Here is a 21,650-nt window from a genome sequence, read left to right as displayed (position 1 = left end):
CATCAAATGTATTATTGTACATTCATTGGATGTCATCTCAGTCCTTTCTACCAAAGCCAGAGAGCTGTCCCAGGGATGAAAACATTAACAACCAAGCATCTAAATGCAATCTTCACAAGTTTCTGACTTATTGTGAAATCTGCTTTGGCAGTAGAATTAGAACCTTGCACTGATAAAGATTCTCCACGCTTACTCTCCTGAGACCACAGTGACGAGATACACGGCCTATGGTTAACAGCCTGACGAAGAAGGTGCCTGATGAGTGAACCTGCTTCCTCTTGGGGTGTCCCTGCACAAGCTGTTCTCGGCATGTCTTGCTTCCCCCGTGAAACACAGGATGTTGTACAAGAGCTGTGTTTCTTCAGCACTAGATGCCTGGCACTGTCATGTGTCATCGCCTTATGCAATGTCTACAACAGCCTAGTCGATGAATGAGAAGTCTCAGAGGTGACTATCTCCTAGGAGATGTTAGGACAGTACCATTTCCAAGCCCATGTCCTTTCTTGAGGATTTTCCCAGCTATATCAAACTAATTCAGCAAATTCCTCTCGTCCAAACTAAGTTCTATAAAGAAGGGGTTCTGGAACAGCTTAAATCAAAGAGAAAATGGTAATAGAGCCTTCAGTGTCAGGCCAGGGGACTTGCTGGTACCCCAGCCCAAGGCTGGCATTTCCTGTCACCTGCAGCAGGCTCCCTCCCACACAGGGGTTGGAGGCGGCTGTAAGGCTTTGCTGGGAGGCTGGGCTGACTGTGAGAAGCTGCTCTCTGAGCTTCCTTAGCTGGCTGAGAACGAGCACACCACCCCCTCCAGCCTCCAGTCCTCAGGAACAAGCCACTCAGAATAGCAAATGAGCAGGACAAAGCTGTCTGTAAAAATCTGTTTAATAAATATACATCTTAGAAGTACCAAAATAATTACCAACAAAATACACCATATACAACATTTACAAGAAGGCGACACAAACCTTAATTGGGGGGTGACTTTTAAGCACATAGCACTGAACACCTGACTCTTACATGTGACGACACACTGGGATCAGCTACTAGGTCTATGGTGGTTCAATCAAATACACAATAAATAAAATGTGGTCCTTTCATTAGATTCTGAAAAATCACCTCCAAAAAAAAAAAAAAAAAAGAATCCCACAAGCATGAGGCTTAAGAGACATTTTCTTTGATGATCTGTTTCCCCAAATTTCACAAAAATAACAGCTGAATCACCACAGTAAAATGCTGGGCACTAGGCGTTGTGTGGTGTGGTGCTAAGTAGACCCTTTTTTTTTTCTTTTTTCTTTTTTTTTTTTTTAGAAAAATAAAACTCTGTTTGTACAAATATACAAGTCCACGTTCTTTTTGCCACTTTTCATTTATAATGTCAGACGTTGGCCTCCAAACACACAGTCATCATAGGGCAGCTAAAACAAGAGAGGGGAAAAGGCATATTAAATTCCTAGAACTTCGCCAAGACATTGGGATAACGGGAGAGCTGCTCTGCAAATAACTCCTATTCTTGGACTCTTTCCCCCTCAACCTAAATAGAACAAGTGCACCAGGCTGTAGGAGTTTCCTTTACCAATCCCCTCCTTTAAAATAAAAAGGTCTAAGCTATTGAGGGGGTGTAGCTCAGCGGTAGACCATGTGCCTATCACCACGTGTTAAGGCCTGGGTTCAACTTCCAGAATTTCCCCTTACGGCCCTCTGCATCCCTCAACCCAAAAGGGTAAGCTATTAAAGCAAATCAGAGACAAATTCTTGGGATCCTGGCTTTGCAAGCCGAGTCTGAGTACTTAAATAACTGGGGTCCCTATGATACAGAACAGCTCCAGAACAGACCTAAGTGTGGATGGAGCGGGAGAATGGGCCACTCTGGCAGTAATGACACGCACCTCGTCCTCCGTGAATTCTGACTCCGTGTCATAGCTCTCGCTCTCCTCATCCTCACTCTCGGGCAGCATCTGAAGATTTTCCAGGGTCAGCTGGCCCAGCTGCTGCTGTATCCGGGTACTTGGGCGGCCCCATGTAAGCTGGTAGGGGGAGTAGCCTTGGTAGGTGACTCTGTTGACATCGGCCCCACACTTCAACAAGAGCGAAACCAGGTCAGGATTCTGCAGGTCCACTGCAAGGTGGAGGGCGGTCCGGCCATTGCAGGGCTCCTGAAAGCAAGAGCAATCCAACGTTGTTTACGGCTGCATCTGAAAATGTGCATCTGAAAACGTGCATCTGAAAACGTGCTCGCCCATAAGAGTCAGCCCAGCAGAGTTTGGGCGGAAGGGAGAAGTACTCACCTGAGCGTTGACATCAGCTCCCAAAGTCACCAAGTGCTCCACGATGCCCAGGTAGCCATGGATAGAGGCTAGGTGCAGACACGTGTGGCCTGGGGGAATAAGTCAAAACCTGTAACTACTTTGTTTCCATCCTACACAGCTTATGCCTGTGTATTTTCTTGTGGACACCCACAAACATCCTCACTGAGTGAACATCATATAGGCATTAAAGAGAAGACTTTTTAAAAGTCCACATTGTCTGAACTTTTTATATGTTGAGGAGCTTAAGGGCCAGGCTAGCCTCAAGTGGTCCCAGCTCTCCCTGCTCTGCATCCATGGATGGACTGGCAGACCTACCATTGTAGTTGGTGGCCTGCAGGATGGAGTGGAGATGCTGGGGCGTGCAGGTCTGCGTCAAGACTGCGACACTGGCCAGGCAGCCCTGCTCACAGGCAAGATGTAGAGGGGTATTTCCTCGAAAGTCTCGGAGCTCAGGATCACAGCCAGCTTTCAGAAGAGCCTCAGCGGTTCCTGGCTGGTTGGTGATCACAGCCAAGTGGAGTGGAGTCTACAAATGGAAGACGAAACAGAAAGGGGGTAAGCCATGGAGCAAAGGCATAGTTTTGAGTTTCCTGAACCCCTGACACCTCCTACTACGGAATCTGATACTCCCATTTGTCTACAGGAGATTGGGCACCCAGGAGGCCCTAGGTGGGTCATAAAGACCTCACCAAACACAAGGGATTTTTCTTCTAGCTCTAAGACGTTAGCTAATTTGAATGTAAAAGGCCAGGGCAGATAAGACCTCAGTGACTATTAATTTAGAAACGCTTTGGGGGGGTGACTGAGCTTCAGCTCCCTTCCCCACGGGGGTCAGAGAGGGCACAGCTGGGCGAGCGCGCACCTGCTGCAGGTTGTTCTGGAAGTTGAGGAAGGCCAGGTCTCCCTTCACCTGCCCAATCACTTCCATGGTCAGAGTCTTCTCTTCATGGATGATCGCCAAGTGCAGGAACCTGAGGGATGACAGGGAAACCCCCCCAGGGGTGGTGAGCGCACTGCGTGGGACCCCCCCTCCCCGAGAGGCGCGGGCTGCGGGGGATTGCGCAAGGCCGGGGTTTCTGGAGGCCGCGGCTGCGGTGTTTTCCGCGAGGTTATTATGAGCTGAGTGTTCCTGGCAGGCGCCCAGGGACTTTCCGTGCCCCACCCCCTCCGGGCGGGCGCCGGCCAGACCGGCCCGCCCTCCGCCGCCCGGAACGCCCTGTACTTCCCCTCGCGGCTGCGCGGCGCCCGGCGGCTGCGCGGAAACTCTGCCAGGCCGGGACTTTGCGTCCTCGCGGCCGCCCCGCCCCCCCCCCCCCCCCCCCCCCCGGCCTGCGCTCGGCTACTCTGGGACCCGGGAAAGGGGAGGAGGAGGATGGGGAGGCAGGCGGCCCGGTGCCCGCTGCCCCGCCGCCCCGCTGTGCAGAACCCCGTGCGCGCTGCAGGCCCCGCGCGACCCCACCCGTGCCCGTGCCCGTTCCCATGCCCGCCGCCACTTACGAGTCTCCGTCCTCCGTGAGCTGCTGCTTCCAGGGCTCGGCAGCCAGCGGCGCCTCCTGTGGCTGCAGGCGGATCTCCCGCAGCTCCTTCACCATCTGCTCGTACTCCTCGTCCTTCATGGAGTCCAGGCCGCTGTCGTGGCGATCGTCCACCAACCGCTCCTTCTTGAGGCCGTCCCGCGGGCCCTCCATGGCCCAGTCCTGGCCGTGCCCAGCTGGCTGAAACATGGCTGTGCGGGGCTGAGCGGGTGCAGGGTGCAGGCTGCTGGCGGCTGGGTGGCGAGTTCCGACTGTTGTGGGCTCGGCAGCGCCGCCGCGGCGCCCTATAAACGCTGGCAGGGGATTTCTCGGGGCGGGGTCAGGCGCGGGGAATTTCCAAGCCAGTCAGACTAGAAAAAGAACTGGCTCGTCCTCGACTGAGAAGCCTAAACCCAAGGCCGGGGTTCATCGGAGAAACTCCCTGCGATGAGCCACTGGGGTCATGTACAGGGAACTTTTTGATGAGCCCTGAGTGGCTGGAAAGTCCTCCCGAGCAGGCCCCCTCCCTCTAGGTACTTCCCTGCAGCCTGCACTCAGTAACCCCAGACCTCTGCAAGAGCCCTTCTTTCCCTGGGGTTTCCCACAGTCGATTATGGTTTGGGGTCCCAAGCTGCTGAGATCCCAAGGACACAGACCTGCTAGACTGTTCCTCTTAGCGACTTGCCAGTTTGCAGGTCTTTTCCGGTTTTGATCTTTTTGAAAACCCAAGAGTGGAAATGCTGGCTGGGTGCAGGGATCCGCTTCTCCTAAATTTCTGCAAGGGACAGACATATGAGTGGTTCCAGGCTGTCTGTGTTTTGTCTGTTCCAGGTTCTTTGCAATGCAGGGACATTTGACTGTCCTTCACCCCAAGGAAGCTGTAGAAGCTTTGGCATTAAAACAAAAACAAACAAACAAAGCACTTGGAGAACTCTTAGATTATTTTCTGAGGGTCAATAATCTTGTCCCCTGGGGGAGGGGCAAACCCTAGCTGGGTATGGGAACCACATTTTTTCACAAGTAATGCAAGGTATTAATCTTAGTAGAAGTTGTAGCTTCTTTGCAACTGTTGAGTTCTTGCTGTCGGAGTTAACTTGTTGCCGAGAATGAAGCCGGAGCTTACCGTGAATGCATAGCAGAGCAACTGATTTAGTGCCCTAGCCAAAGCTGGCCTCTTAAACATAGCTAAGAAAGTGAGGCATCCTGCAGGAGGCTCAAGATAGTCCTAACACAGCCCACATCTGAAACCTGCTGACTCTGCCAGCTCCCTTGCTCCCTAGGGACCACAGCATTGTGGGTAGCTACTCCCCCAAGAAAGGGATTTGGGCCTGTGATCTTTTCCTTTGACCTGCAAAAGGACAAGTGTTGTTTCCACTCCATCCCTACCTAGGAGCCTGAGTAGACTCAGGAAAATTAAAGCAACGTGGATCAGAGTTTGTCAGAATAGACCCAGGAGGCCTCTATAGTTCTGCATAGATTTCTGGTGAGTTTTGAATGGTCTTTTTCTTGATGAGCCACGTGCCAGCTCTCCTCGGAATTCCAATGCCTCCCCCAGAATAGGAAAATGAGGACACTGGGGGAAAAGATTCAAAATCTTTTGATTTTGGAAAAATCAAATTCAGGAAAAAACAAAAACCTGCAGACAGTAAGGGTCATGTTGAAGTTAAAGCTTCCTCAGCAAATTCTCTTCGTCTCTGCAAGATTGATCTGCAAGTGTAATGAGTGCGACACAGTGAGACGGATCACAAGCAGGAGATCTCAGTTCCACCGGCTGTCTTTCATTAAATGCATTAGTTGGAGAAGTCAATTTACGGTATATTTGAATATAATAAAAAGATCAGATCTGTGCTGGTGAAGTGGTTTGAGACAGGATTTATGTTGTAGCCCCAGGTTGGCCTGAATTTCACTGTGTTGTCCAGGTTTACCTTGAACTCTTAGTAAGTCTTCTGCCTCAGCCTCCCCGAGTGCTGGAATTATATGTCAGTGCTTGAATATTTAAGGTACTTTGTGGTATCAGATGAGTATCATTTGTCTAGAAACACATGTCTCTGCTGCTTTGGGAGTATGAGTGTGGACTTTTAGAAATATCACAGTATAAATTTTCGGAGGGCCCCTGCTCTGTGTGCATCACAGTTAGTTCTCAGAAGTAATGTCGTAAGCTAGGTGTCATTCCCATTTCCTAAAAAAGAAAACAAAGTACCCTGAAAATTACCCAGGCACCCAATGTCAGTTTGTCTAATTTCTACTACAGTATATCAGTCATTTTGATGAAGTAGATGTTAACACTTTGAACATTGATAAAGTTCTTGTTAACACTTGGAAACACCTTGTAAAAATGAGACCAAAATGTAGTAGGATTTGGAACACACTAAAAGTATTTAGCCTGGTTTGAGGTCAGTATGGGCAACACAAGACCCTGCCTTGAACAGCTCCCCAGTGCCCCGCCCCCCCAAATCTCTCTTCCACCTGGGAGATAAAGTAGATGATAGGTAGTTTCTCTGTGTAGTCATGGCTGTCCTGGAACTCATTCTGTAGTCCAGGCTGGCCTCGAACTCAGAAATTCGCCTGCCTCTGCCTCCCAAGTGCTGGGATTAAAGGTGTGTGCCACCACTGCTCAGCTCTAGAGATAGTTCTTTAAAAATGCATAGCAGGGCTGGAGGAATGGCTCAGCAGTTAATAGAATTAGCTGCTCTTCCAGAAAACCTGAGTTCGATTACTAGCACCCACATGGTGGCCTGCAACTCCAGTCCCAGGGGATTCAACGCGGGCTGGCACCAAGCATGAAAGTGGGGCCCATACATACATGCAGGCAAAACATTCATAGATATAAAAAATTAAGTCCTAAAAAAGAAATATATCCTAATTTAATGAATATATATGCATGCATATATATGTATATATATATTAATATATGTATTAATATATATATGAAGCTAAAGTTTGTAAAAAAAAAAAAGGTGCCACAGTATGAACTCCAAGCCCCACCTATAAAAGGTACATCAGAAGGTGACTTGGGGTGACAGGTATAAAAACGAAGGCATATGTATATTTATGCTTCCTTTGAGACGTTCTGTGGATCTCAGACCTTGGCATCTACCTCGGTATTGTTTAGTGTGACACCTAGTGGTAGGAGTCAGGCCCAGGCATTTCTGGGTTGTCACAAAACCCTTTGAAAAATCTGGGCGGTGCTGAGCCTGGGTGACTTGTCCTTCCCTGGGAATTCCCAAGGAGTTACCTTCTGTTTACCTGCTGCTCAGGGACAATGTTGACTTAGTAAAGTGAGCCGACAGCCTTTCCTTCCATCATGCACAGCTTGCTGTAGCTTAAGTCTACAACATTACAACTAGGGGGGCGGGGGGGGGGATACCAGGCTCCTAAGCAGGTTTGTGTGTGGACACGCAGGAAGGGAGCCGGCAGACAATGAAAGGGTCTGGCTTCTCAGCAGCGAGAGAACTTGCGGATCCTTCCACGCTTCAGTTTCCCCCTCATTATTAAACATTTATCTAAGCTTAACATTTTTAGAATGTTAATGCTTTACCTAACTTTTTTAGGAGACCGTTAAGGCAGATGAGACTGTAGATATGTCACGAGTCCTCCCTGTGAAACTAAAGCTAACTCCACGGAGCTTTTGTGAATGTTCAACCAGGTGGTCCGACCTGCCCCACGCTTCATGCCTTGGGTCATTTGTCTTGGGGAATTCTTCCTAACTTGTTTTAGCCTCAGACAGTGGAGCTCCTGAGTGAGACCACCCATGCTGGTGCAGCTGGGCTGGAGAACAGACAAGCAGGTGACCTAGAAGCGCAAGCGTGGTAGAAATGCACAGCAGCCGGCCCTGCTGTGATGAACACAGATGTGCATTCTGTCTCTAACTCGGGCTTCTGTGGTGGCTAGCATCCGCTCTGTCAGACCCTGGAAGCCCTACCCCACCCACTCCACCCTGGCTCCGGATCTTTTCCCACAGAAAGGCAGCTGTCAGGACTTCCATTCGCACGGAGATAAAAATAAACAGTCAAAGCCTTGGTGTGCTTCCTTTGCTTCAAATCCCACATTGTAATGGACATCAAAGCCTTCGAGGATGTCAGCCTCAAGTTCCTACCTACAGAGGCCAGGCTGGACTCCCAGGTGAGGGTGCACAGGAAGTGGAGGGATCTCATCAGTCTGAACCAAGTTTTCTTTTCCTCCCTTTGAGGTCGGATGTACTTGGTGTCCGGTTTGTCTACCATTTGTTAAAGGAAGGGGGAAAAATTATTGGTGTGGAGTTTCCTGATTGTTAAGACATTATTCCAGCCAGGCCTGGTGGTGTGCATTTGGAATCCCAGCTACTCAGGAGATAAGAAGCAAGAGGACCAAACCGTCAGTCCTGCTTGGACTGCCTAGGTGCTTGGTCAGCCTGGCCAGTGAGACCCTGTCTTAAAGTCAAGTCAAAGGGGGCCTGGGGATATAACTCACAGATAAAGCATGGACCTATCATGTGTAATAATTCAAAACTATGAAAACTGAAGCTGACTTAATCCCAGCTCTTGGAGGCAGAAGCAAGCAGAGTTCGAGGCCCGCCTAGTTTACAGAGTAGGTTCCTGGATAGCCAGGGCTACACAGGGAAACACTGTCTCCAAAAACCAATAAACACACACACAAACAAACACACAAACAAACACACAAGACAGTCATAGCACTAAGAGCAGTGAGTAGAAACCTGGTCCTACCCCATAACCAAGAAGTGTCTGGCAATCGATATTTGAAGGCTAAGGGAAGATCCGGTTTTTTCCAGTGGAGCACCACTGGGCGCATTAACCCTCGCGCTCCAGGGAAGATCCTTTGGCCAGGGGTAGTTGGCCTACACAAATGAACCTCTGGATTTAAAACAAAATCCTTATTTTTATTATACATATATGGATGTTTTGCCAGAATGTTTGTCTGTGTACCTGGTGCATGCCCTGCCCACAGTGGTGGGAAGATCCCCTCTCAGAGGGCTGAGAGTTGGCTTGTGAGTGCTGACTATGGAACCCAGGTCCTCTAGCTGAGCAAGGGGGGGGGGGGCAGCCACTGAGCCACCTCTCTAGCCGTTTATGTCTTTGTTTTTGTCTTGTTGCTGTTGTTGTTTTTGGTGGTGGTGGTGGTGGTGGTGGTGGTATGTGTGTGTGTGTCCATTTAGAATGTACAAGGCTGCTTCTGGCAGGCAAGGTTAGAACTAGAGGCTCTGAGCCCCAAAACAGTTGTTCCTTCTCCAAAGCAGGTTTTAAACCCTGCATTGTGAAATGTAACAAGTCCGACATTGTTCTGATTTCTCACAGGAGGACTGCTTGTATCCACTTTGAAGTCTCAATATTTTCAATAAACACTCGCACAAGGCTTCGGCTCCCTGGGGAAGTTGCTGCAGGGGGAGGAGGAGGCCCAGTGTCAGCCCTGGCCAGAACTGGCTCACTCCTCTCTGCTTGTTGACAGTAACCAGGCAACAGGTTCAGGTGCGTAGGTTTGTTCATCTCTGTGGAGTTCTGGGAGGAGAACTTGGTCAGGAATGCGGTGGAGGTTTGACAGCACATGGCTTCAGCACGTGCAGGGGCCTCTGCTGCTCTCAGGTGTAAATTCATCCTGAGTTTAGTCAGGAGGAGGAGGGAGAGAAGGAGGAGGGAGGAGGGGAGGAGGGAAGAAGAGAAGGGAGAGGGGGAGGGGGAGGAGGAGGGGGAGTAAAGGGAGGAGGAGGGGGAGGAGGGAGAAGAGGAGGGAGAGGAGAAGGGAGAGGAGGTGGGAGAGGAGGAGGTATAGAGGAGGAGGTGTAGAGGAGGAGGAGGGAGAGGGGAGGAGGGGGAGGAAGCAGCAGCAGTGGCTTAGAAGTAAGCTAGACTGTACATAAAATCTGGGTTCTGCCAAGTCTTATGTAGACCAAGGTCCCTCTGTCTATGGGCAGCATACTTAGGAAAGGGGTCATTGATCCTTCTCAGCCCCAGAAGCAGAATAAACCCAGTCTACTTCCAGAAACTACCTGGAGGGTGTAAGCCCCTCCCCCTCCCCCTGATGGTTTAAGTTTGAGAAATGGTTTGGATAAAGAGATACAGAATGGAGGTCACTGAAAGATTGCTTTAGGTTAACAGAGGAAGGGAAGCTTGACCTCAGCATTTGTTTTGTTTTAAGGAATTCTTCACGAATTTGCGTGTCATCCTTGCGCAGGGGCCATGCTAATCTTCTCTGTATCTTTCCAATTTTAGTCTATGTGCTGCCGAAGCGAGCACTCTTACAGACTGTGTCTGAGTTCCCATCACTTGGGTGAGGAGTAGAGACAGGACTCTGAGGCTCCTGTGGGTTGGGAGACCTGTTAAGCCAGAGTCTGACGGCAACGCTTAGCTAGATTTCACACATGGAGAGCAAGTTGGGAACAGACTAGGAAGGGTCAGGCTGGAAGGTATGAACGAGGAAGATTGGCCTGGAATGTTTTTCTCTTTGTTGCTAGGCCTCAGCTGTTGGAGTCCAGTCCCATGACTGTCGTATTCCCTCAGGATAAGTCACTCATCTTGGCTCAGGGATGTTCACTATTTCCTATAGACAGTGCTGTTCCCAGGCTAAAGTTCAGGGAATACTTTTGTTAAGAACATTGATATTTTTAGAATTGAGGTGTCACTAAGTCATTTGAAGATAAATTTTGAAAACGGAGCCAAATTGCCAGACTGGGAGAAACAGGATACAACGACTGAAGAAACTTCAAAGGGTCATGAGGAAGCTGGGTGGGGTGGCAATGAGGGCGTGAATCTTGACGAAAAATCTTCATGAATTTGATGGTGGAGAGATTGCAAGGAAGACCTGAAGAATCCGATTTCCACGTTCCTGAAGGGCTCAGGTCCACCCACCCCCAGGTTTCCGGGACCCCTCGAGAGCATCAAGCTGGACTTGAGGAACAGAAACGTGGGGGCCCCGGCAGGGGTGTGCATACGAGCAGGTCATGGCTTACCAGGGAAGCAGAGAGACAGGTTGGAACTTTTCCTTGGACCACAAGATGAAATTCAGCCGCCAAGAGGCGCACAGTACACACCGTACTGTCTGCAGCGACATCTTCTGGCCACGTTTGAATAACTTTTCTTCGAGGAACCGCATTAATCCCACAAGGAAGGGATAGGCAAAAGCTGGGTGGAGGGTGTGTCCCGAGGCTGTAGCTAGGTGAGAGGGGAGTTCCGGTATTTATAGAAAGCCCAAGGAAGCCCTCGTTCTGCCTGGCGGAACTCCCCCTGAAGCCCGTAGCCGGTCACCTCAGCCCACTGACTACTCAAACACCATGGGTATCTATGTCACTTATCTGCATGACAGGGCTGTCGATAGTAGCCTAGGCTGCCCTCGAACTTAGGTTCCTCTTGCCACAGCCTCCTGAGTGCTAGCATTACATCACCGGTCAGCATCAGCATTTGGGTGACAGGAACGGGCTACTGTGCCTATCTGTGCGTATGTGTTTTGAAATTTGTTGTTGGTTGTTTTCATTGTTGTTGTTTTTTGGTTTTTCGAGACAGGGTTTCTCTGTGTAGCCCTGGCTGTCCTGGAACTCACTCTGTAGAGCAGGCCAGCCTCGAACTCAGAAATCCACCTGCCTCTGCCTCCCAAGTGCTGGGATTACAGGTGTGCGCCCCCACTGCCGGCTTGTTGGTTGTTTTCAGTTTTGTTGAGTCAGGGTCTATTTCTGTAGACCAGGTTGGTCTGCAACCTACTATGTACCTACCTTAGGCTGGCCCTAGACTCACAACAATCCTCCTGTCTCAGTTTTGTAAGTGTTTGGATTAAAGTGTGAATCACATGACCAGCTCATTTTCTCTGTTTTAAAGGAAATTGAGGCTCAGAAAGTTGAGAACACAGGCATAGCTAAGAGATCTCAGGTCCAGTGTTCAAGTCCAGCCTGATTTTACCCTTCCTGTGGTTTCCCTCCAGAACCTATAGTAGTTGGTTTTGTTGTTGTTTGTGGCTATTTTATTTATTTTGTGAGTCTTGCTGTATAACTGTGACTGGGTGGGAACTCATGGAACTCACGACGCAGATCAGGCTGGCCTCACACGCACAGAGATCGCCTGCCATTATTTCCTGTACCCTGAGTGCTGAGATGAAAGGGTCAGCCACTGGGCTCCAGGTACAATGTCCTTTAAATATTTTTTTTAAAATAGCAAAGATATTTGCATACATTATAAATTGTATTTTGGGGGTGGGAGAGATGGCTCAGTGGTTAAGAGCATTGTCTACTCTTCCGAAGGTCCTGAGTTCAAATCCCAGCAACCACATGGTGGTTCACAACCATCTATAATGAGATATGACACCCTTTTCTGGTGTGTTTAAAGACAGCTACAGTGTTCTTATATAATAATAAATAAATCTTTAAAAAAGTAAAAAATAAGTTGTATTTTAGACAGATTCTCATTAGCCCGGACTGGCCCCAAACTCAATATTCTTTTCTTTCAGTGTTCCTCATGTTGGAGTTACAGGTGTGCACCACCAACTCCATTTGGCAGAGGTTCTACTTCAGCAGGTTGTCTGTGGTAGAAATGTTTTGAGGACCGCACACTGGGAAGGAGGGGGCGGGACTGGGATTAGGTTGGTTGGCGAGAGGCCACCAGGCAGGTCTTGGTACAGGCCATATATATCCAGCTAGTGAGGTCGACCAGCTAGCCTTCCAGGAGCTTATCGATGTGTTTAGAAGCAGGGGCACGTCTAACAAACGATCAGGCCTTAACATTTGACCTAGTTTAAAAGTACACACAGATAAATGCAATTAGATTCCAAGTGAGAAGCCTATTGGTATATGAAGAATGGTTTTTGCTTTCTGATTAGATAACATCTACAGCAATTTGTTTCCTAGATAGCTTTCCTGACAGGAAATTCTAGAGAAAAGCAGAGGCAGTGCAGGCTCGGTTTGCTGACAACCGTTCCAATCGGATTTCTGGCAGGCACTCCCGGAAAGGTGTTATAAGTGCCTAGCGAGGCAGCGTCCCTCTGTCCCAGCCAGGTCTTCTCCTCCCTTTCTTTACCTTCTCAGCTTCAGGTCCAGCAGATTGAGGGGGCTTCCCTAGGTGACATGTTTCAGCAAAAGTGTCAATTAGCATAGAGAGAGATGTGCCAGGGCTGCTGTCTCGAGGGTGCTGAATTAGTGCTAAAATTATGCATCGAGATTCCTGGTGCAGCTCCTGCCTAACCACAGGCACCACAGAAGCAGCACCTAGTAGGGAGCTCTGCCTTCCAGCCCTCCCCGGAAGAGCACACGTCTCCGACTTTATCACTTCTGCTTTTTAGTTCAAGCACAAGTCTGTCCCTAACTGCCAGGCTGAAAGGACTGAGGAGAAGAAAGAGGAATTAGCGTGGGAAGTCTTGGGTTGCTCAGTCAGCAGTCAGGAGAAAGCCAGCGTGTGAAGGCAGCGTGTGAAGACAGGGGGCAAAGACCGCGCCTCCTGTGGGGTACACAGGTGTGCACAGGGGCTTCTCCAGGGCTTGGTGGAAGGAGTGTGTGACAGTATTAGGCAGGAGAGACATGGTGAACATTCCTGGGACCAAATGGAGGTACTAAGGCTGCACCCTGGAGGGGAGGGGTCACAGAAGGCCACTGAGATAGTTCTAATGGTGACCATGGTCAGGCAAAATATTAAATTGTGGATTTTAAAACCCTTGTTTTTTTTCTCCACCCTTTACTTTCTTTTCCCTTAGAGAGACAGGGTTTCTCTGTGTAGCCCAGGCTGTCCCCGGAATTAGTTCTGTAGACCAGGCTGGCCTCGAACTCACAGAAAGCCACCTGCCTCTGCCTCCTGAATGCTTGGATTAATGACGTGTGTCACTACTCAATGAATTTTTTCTCCCTAGATTTGAACTGGCTCCTGGTGGACCAACTCAGAGGACGACTTTCTATCCCCCATCTTGGTGTATGCGTGCCTCATCTCTGTCCCACTCGTAAGATGATGTCACCTGCAGGTTACTTCCTCAGTCTGAAGCTCTTTAGGGGCAGGGATAGTTTTCTGTTGTTGTTGCCTGGTACCTTCGACCAGGAGCCTGATTGGCAGGGTGATTTCCCCCAGGTGTCCCTTTTATATTGAAGCCACCTGCTATCAGCACCCTGGCAGGTGTGCGGCTGTGCCTAACAGCACTCCTAAGGATTGAAATTAGTATCTAGTGAGCCACAAGACCCTAGCTTCATCCCAGAATGAGCCCTTTGTAGAAGGTGCGTTTGGGTGTGGTTGTATTCAATCTAAATTAACTGAGAAGAAAAGGAGTCTTGGCTGATGTCTCTCGTCTTTTGCCAAGTGGAACAATACTGAGGGTGGAGACTCCGGAGTATCTGGAGCAGGGCTAAATGGGCCAACACCCTACACTCCTATCTTCCGCCCTAATGAAAAGCACCCCTAAATGTCAGACCACAGTAACAACTCGTTAGTGGCGCTCTGGTGCCAGTCAGCCCTCACCCCCTGTCTCTACCGACACAATGAATTTTATGGCCCAGTCTTTACCCTCTGTGAAAATGATAGCATGCATAATAACTGCAGACAGCTGCAATTATCTAAATGTCTCCCTATTAGCCATTGGATTGGCTAAGGCCTTGTAATCAGATCAGAGTGATTGCTAATTGAAATCTAATAGGGCTTACATCCGCCTGAGTAGGTATCAGAATCTGATTTCGATATTGTTAAATTACATACATGTGGATCCCATCAAGCAGCAGTAAAAATAAACATTGGAACTTCAATAGCCAAAATAAATAAATAAATAAATAAATAAATAAATAAATAAATAAATAAATAAATAAATAGATGGATGCGTTCAATAAAGAGATCAATCCAGGAACGCGTTGGTATCATGCTACTGCCACCTACTGGCACTTCTTGGGACTGCTGAGACAATCTTTCTTGCGTGCCAATTTATTTTTCTTTTTTTTTTGTCTTTTTTTATTCGATATATTTTTTATTTACATTTCAAATGATTTCCCCTTTTCTAGCCCCCCACTCCCTGAAAGTCCCATAAGCCCTCTTTTCTCCCCCTGTCCTCCCACCCACCCCTTCCCACTTCCCGGTTCTGGTTTTGCCCTATACTTCTTCACTGAGTCTTTCTAGAACAAGGGGCCACTCCTCCTTTCTTCTTGTACCTCATTTGATGTATGGATTATGTTTGGGGTATTCCAGTTTTCTAGGTTAATATCCACTTATTAGTGAGTGCATACCATGAGTCACCTTTTGAGTCTGGGTTACCTCACTTAGTATGACGTTCTCTAGCTCCATCCATTTGCCTAAGAATTTCATGAATTCATTGTTTCTAATGGCTGAATAGTACTCCATTGTGTAGATATTCCACATTTTTTGCATCCACTCTTCTGTTGAGGGATACCTGGGTTCTTTCCAGCATCTGGCAATTATAAATAGGGCTGTTATGAACATAGTGGAGCATGTATCCTTATTACATGGTGGGGAATCCTCTGGGTATATGCCCAGGAGTGGTATAGCAGGATCTTCTGGAAGTGAGGTGCCCAGTTTTCGGAGGAACCGCCAGACTGATGGGAGTTTCTTGGGGCCTTCCTTCCTTCCTTCCTTCCTTCCTTCCTTCCTTCCTTCCTTCCTTCCTTCCCTCCTTCCTTCCTTCCTTCCTATGTTTTTGTTTTTTGAGACAGGCATGGTTTCTTTTTGTAGCTCTGGCTGTCCTGGAACTCAGAGATCCACCTGCCTTTGCCTGTCCAGTGCTGGGATTACATCACCATGGTCAGCTTTAAGTCTTTTATTTTTAAGTGTATATGTGTATGCACATGTGCACCTGTGTGTGTGTTACATCTCTTCAGACCGTCAGTTGCATGCTGAGATTAGAGGAAAATGCAAGAATCCCCTGCTAGCCATGAAGGACTCCCTTTGCTACACATGCTCTTGGGGACAGTGCTCACAGTGTAACTTTTCTCAGATTCTGCCTTTAGTCTCTCCTCATGCTTAGGAGAGTTTGGCTAAATAGAATGTAACTTTCTCTGTCTTGTTGAATGTGTGAAATCTATGGTCCTGGAATGTGGAAGGATCGTGGGTGTGGTGACTTAAATACATTACCTAATTTTACCAACTACACAGACATAGAGTTAATATGTCTGCCTGCTGAATATGCCTTGAATTAACCCTATAGTTTTTTTCATTATTGTAATTTTCTTATTTTACATTTCAAAAACATTTATTTCACATGTATGTGTATATGTGTGTGAGTGTGTGAATGTGTGTGTACCTGAGCTTATGCCTGTGTACCGTGTCTGGTGCCCATGGAGGTCAGAAGAGGGTGTCTGAATCCTTGGGACTGGAGTTAAGACAGTTGTGAGCTACCGTGTGGGTTCTGGGAATCCTCTGCAAGAGCAACCAGTGCTTTTAACCACTGAGACGTCTCTCCAGACCAAAACAACAAAACCCCAAACCACCGCCACCCAAACCAGGATCTTCCTCTGCGGTCTGGAACTCACTGTGTTGCTCTAGAATGTTCCAGAACCCCAAGCTTCCTAGAAGGATTGTGGTTACAGGTGCATCGCACTGTGCTCGGCTTGGATGGCGGGTTCGTAAGTTACACTGAACAATAATGAACCTGGTAAGAATAAAATAAAACCATTTCACTGGGGCTAACAAGAAAAGCAAAGACCATGAGAAATATTGAACAAGGTCTATAACACCCGAAGTGATAATTTCAATGCAAGGATTCTGGCATGTGCTAGGCAGAACAACACCCTACCCCACCTCCACCCCATCCCTACCCCACTCCTACCCTCAGCTCCACCCTCCCCTCTACCTTCACCCCTACTCTCACCCTTACCCCAACTCCTACGTCACCCCTACCCTTACCCCTACCCCAGCTCTACCCTACATCCCCACACCGGTGTCTGAGTTCTAATACTAAGAAATTCTATGTGTGTTAGATCACGTATGTGGGCTGAAGGTGGAATTCAATCTTCTGACCTAGTGACTTTGATTTGGATCAATTATCCTGAATGATCCAGACGGGCCAGATATAATCAATAGGGTCCTTATAGAAGAAAGAGGGAGCAGGAGAGGGAAGTGTGTGTGTGGCCTTGCTGTTTGAAGCTGAAGGGAGAAAGTTAGGGTCACCTGGGTGAGGTTCCCAGAACATGTACGCACGCACATGCACACACACGCACGTGCACACAACTTTGCTGACGCCATGGCTCTAACTTAGCGAGACTCTTTTGCTCTATTGACCAGTGGGCTGTGTGTTATGAAGATGGTAAATGTTTGCCACGGTAGCAGTTGGAAAGTGATGGGAGGGGAAGGAAGACGAGAAGGCATGGGACTGCATACTGGAGGAAAGCCGTACACATAGAAGACTGGAGGAAAATCCATATAAATCCTTTGCCCAATCAGTGCCTTGGCTGAGCCCCAGCTGTGTTCTGTGTTATTGGTACTGACTAGGTGTTTGTTTACAGCATGTGCATAGGCAACCAAAACCTATACATGAAGCTGTATGGATGAAAATTATATTAGAATTATGCATACAATGTAACAGGGCCCCAGACCTTAGTAGGTCCCCGGGCCTTAGCACAACTGACTCCATGATGGAAGTCCCATTCGGGCTGTGAAACTCAGCACATGGAAAGTCCCACCTGCCAAAACCAAAACAAAGGCCTAATCCACCAAAGTCTGCAGTTCTTGGAAAGTCTCTAACTGTAATAACCTTTTTGCTTTTTGGCTTTCTGCTCTGGCTAACTGTTCTTGTTAACTGAAGTATGTGAACCTAGAACATGGTTTTTGTACTTAAAAGCTAACCCTGATAAAGGCTTGCTGCTGCAGCACAGTAGTCGGCTGGCTAATAAAGACTTTCTATTGGGTTAAACCCATGTCTTTTCTGGTGGACACCCCACACCAGCAGAGCTTCGGGGGCTCTTCAGCAAAACCCACCACTCTACTCACATCAGGTGAGGTGAGTCCTGCCTCACAGGTGACAGTCCCCCCACCCCCCAGAGAGAGAAAACAGACCAGGTTAGTGGGATTATTCTTCAAGTACTGGTCAGCAGCTGTAGCTATAGGTTAGTAATGTTAAATCTGCTTATTAATCATTATTATCAGTTGCCAGTTATTGGTTTATTAAGTTTCTGGGATTATTTATATCTAGAGCCCCCAGAGGATAAGCTACAGCTCTCGTGTCTGCAGTTGGGATTTTCTCTGTGGGTATCCTCTGTACGCTCTTGTTTCCAATTGGATGTCATTGGTTTTAGAGCCCTGAAGCCGAGGTGCAAACCTGTGGTTCCACCCGGCACTCGGGAGGTGGGAGCAGCAGGATCAGTAGGGCCGACCTTACACATCACCTGAACCTTAATTTTAAAATAACTTTATGCTCACCAGAATGTTTTTTTTGCAGTTTGGAGACCTCCCCTGCACCCTTCACACAGCTTCTTTCAATGGTAGCACCAATGCAGCGGCGTGGGTCAGCAGGGTTGGTTGCTTGCCTTGGGTGCACGAGGTCCTGGGTTTGATCTCAGGAATGAAATAATGAACTAGGTAGATACCACACAGCATTCCAGTCTCCAGATCCTCTGAGGCTTCATGTTCAAGACTGCAGCCTTCTCTGATTCAAGGTTAGCAATAGCCACAGAGCTGGTCAGAATTTACAGCTCTTACATGTCCTAGGTTTTTTGTGACACAGTCCTACGACATTTTCCAAGCATGTAGATTTGCAGACTGAGAGCAGGTATAAAATTGTGCCCTCACGCTTGTCCTGTCTTTTGGATTGGTTCCTCCCGGTCCCTAACTCCCAGCAAGGATGGGTCTGTCTTCTACCACTATCATTTTGCCATTTTGAAGCTGTTCTGTGAATGGATTTAAATGGTATGTAAACTTTCAAGATCAGCTTTCTTCCTGCACAGTGCAATGTGCTTGAAATTCACTTAAGGTCTTGTGACTGCTTCCTCCTCCTCCTCTTCCTCCTCCTCCTCCTCTTTCTCCTCCTCCTCCTCTTCTTAAAAGAAAGACTCTTTTCTTCTTTCTATTTTAGAAAAAGATTTATTTATTTTATGCATATGAGTACACCACCATTGCTCTCTTCAGACACACCAGAAGAGGGCACCAGACCCCACTACAGATGGTTCTTAGCGACTATGTGGATGCTGGGAATTGAACTGAGGACCTCTGGAAGGGCAGTCAGTGCTCTTAACTGCTGAGCCATCTCTCCAACCCCAAGGTAACTGTTATAAAGAAAACTAATTAACTGGGAGCTGGCTTACAGTTTCAGAGGCTTAGAGCATTATCGTGGCAGGAAACATGGCGGCACACAGCAGACACGCTTGCTAGAGAGGGAGCTGAGAACTTGACCTCGTTATCCTCAGGCAGAGAAGCCACTGGGCCTGGCACGGGCTTCTGAAACCTAAAAGCCCACCCTTGGTGGTGCACCTACTCAGGCAAGACCACGTCTAACTAATACTTGTCAAACCAACTGAGGACAAGCATGCAATATGTGAGTCTATGGGGACGTTCTCCTTCAAACCCTAGGCTGTTCATCACTGAAGGAAGGCAAGACAGGAACTCAAACAGGGCAGTGATGTGAGGCAGGAGCTGATTCAGAGGCCACAGAGGGGTGCTGCTTACTAGTTTGCTTTCCTGGCTTGTTCGGCCTGCTTTTTTATAGATCCCAGGACCACCAGCACAGGATGGTCCCACCCACAATGCAGTGGGCCCTCCCATACCAATCGCTAATTAAGAAAATGCTCTACAGGCAATGGAGGTATTTTCTCAACAGAGGGCTCCTCCCCTCAGTTAACTCTAGCTTAGCTTGTGTCAAATTGACCTAAAACTAGACAGCACAGGTGGTATCCCATTGTACGGACATTCCGACGTCTGTCCTTTCAACCTGTTGGGAGATGTTTGAAGTATTTCCTTTTCTTTTTTTCATATCTTACAAGAAAACTGTTGCTAACATTCTAGTACATGTTTTTATGCAAACACAATGCTTCATTTCTCTCAGAAAAATATCTGGTTTTACAGTTTTCAAAGGATTAAGAGATGTTGTCAGGGGCAATGCTCAGTTCAAAGTTAAAATGGATTACTCTGTGTTATAAACACAAATGGGTGATAAATTCCTAATAAGATCACTGGAGGAAAATGATTGACAGGACTTGGTGACAGAGCCGTCCCAATTTTGAGTGTTCTGTTTGGGGAAAATATCATGTAGTTTGCTAGGCAACAGGGTGTGTGAGGCCGGGCTTGGAAGCAGCCTTGTGTATAGGGAAACGTGGGGTTGAATTAAGACTACAAATGGAAATGTCTGGGACATTGGCAGTGCGCACCAGCTTCTGGAGGAGAGAAATGTTAGAAGCCATGTGGACAGGGCTGGAGAGATGATTCAGTGGCTAAGAGCACTGACTGCTCTTCCAGGGGTCCTGAGTTCAAATCCCAGCAACCACATGGTGGCTCACAACCATCTATAATGAGATCTGACGCCCTTTTCTGGTGTGTCTGATGACAGCTACAGTGTACTTACATATAACAACAAATAAATCTTTGGGCTTGAACAAGAAGAAAAAAAAAACACGCCAGAAAGAAAGGCAGATTCATTTAGCCAACAAATACTTATTGGGGCCTTCCCTCCCTTCCCTTCCCTTCCCTTCCCTTCCCTTCCCTTCCCTTCCCTTCCCTTCCCTTCCCTTCCCTATCCTTTCCTTTCGTTTGTTTTTGTTGTTTTTATTCGGTTTGTTTTGAGACAGGGTTTCTCTGTGTAGCCCAGGCTGTCCTGGAACTCACTCTGTAGACCAGGCTAGCCTTGAACTCACAGAGATCTTCCTGCCTCTGCCTCCCAAGTGCTGAGTTTAAAGGTGTGTGTCACCGCCTCCTGGCTTATTCCAGCTGACTGGGCCTTGTTCTGTGTTCTGTGTTATAGACCTTGGCCACAGAGTCCCTGCATCCAGAAGCTTCTAAGCTAGAGAGAGTGAGAGATAATAAACAAGTCAATAGATAAATACTGCCAGGTAGTGCTTCATACCAGGAACCAACAGAAAACAGGGAAAGAACTTTTGAACGGTTAGTTGTTTTAGAATGAACGGTCAGGAAGGCCTGTCTAGGAGGGGAGGACTTGGGCGTTTGTGGGGTACTGTGATCTAAGAAAGTGAGGCTGAGCCGAGGTTTGGTTCAGAGGAAGTTGTTGGAAACACTGTACGTCCCTAAGAAGGGAGCCTTTTTAAAAACCAATGGACACCAAGATAGTTTTGTGTGTGCTGGTGTCCTTCTGTGGCCTCCCAGAGAAGCAGCTTGCAAACGGAAAGGTGCTGTGTGAAGTGAGTCGGTGGAATTGCTGATGGGTCTGTGGTTCCCACCATGCCACTCAGACACCAGGCTGGTGAAATGCATTTTATCAAAGCTGTCATTGTCATCGTCAATGCTGTCACCGCCATCATCACCACCACCATCACCATTATCATCATCATCATCACCATCACCATCATCATCATCATCACCATCAGCAGCAGCAGCAGCAGCATCACCATCATCATCATCACATCATCACCATCATCAGCAGCAGCAGCAGCATCACCATCATCATCATCATCAGCAGCAGCATCACCATCATCATCATCACCATCATCATCATCATCACCATCAGCAGCAGCAGCATCACCATCATCATCACCATCATCATCAGCAGCAGCAGCAGCAGCAGCATCAATCGGTGATTGTCATCACCACCACTACTGCACTGTGATGTGACAGGATTCCGAATCACTAAGAAAAGAAAGCTCAGCATGTCTGTTAGGGGTTTTCTGGATTAAGTTCATGGACGTTACAGTCCCAGATTGCATAAGAAGGTGGCAAGGAGGTTGAGCATCGACATCCGTTCTCTCTGCTCCTTGCCAGAGCTAGCGGTGGGCTTTTTCTTT

General features: G+C 48.0%; 1 protein-coding gene and 1 non-coding gene across 2 annotated transcripts; both read right to left on the bottom strand.

Moving 5' to 3' along the window:
- Positions 1-864: 864 nt before the first annotated feature.
- Positions 865-4,113, bottom strand: Nfkbia (NFKB inhibitor alpha). Its single transcript, XM_052185825.1, has 6 exons — positions 3,804-4,113; positions 3,169-3,277; positions 2,622-2,832; positions 2,286-2,374; positions 1,887-2,153; positions 865-1,415 (listed from the first exon to the last, which is right to left on the bottom strand). Exons 1-6 carry the CDS (start codon positions 4,028-4,030, stop codon positions 1,368-1,370), a joined length of 951 nt encoding a protein of 316 aa, XP_052041785.1. The 5' UTR covers positions 4,031-4,113; the 3' UTR covers positions 865-1,367.
- Positions 4,114-9,940: 5,827 nt separating this feature from the next.
- Positions 9,941-10,047, bottom strand: LOC127688074 (U6 spliceosomal RNA). Its single transcript, XR_007978539.1, has one exon. It is a non-coding gene; the product is annotated as a U6 spliceosomal RNA (small nuclear RNA).
- Positions 10,048-21,650: the final 11,603 nt, after the last annotated feature.

The sequence above is a fragment of the Apodemus sylvaticus genome, chromosome 6, assembly GCF_947179515.1.
Source record: "Apodemus sylvaticus chromosome 6, mApoSyl1.1, whole genome shotgun sequence".
NCBI lineage: Eukaryota > Metazoa > Chordata > Mammalia > Rodentia > Muridae > Apodemus > Apodemus sylvaticus.
This window is presented reverse-complemented; position numbering and strand designations above follow the sequence as displayed.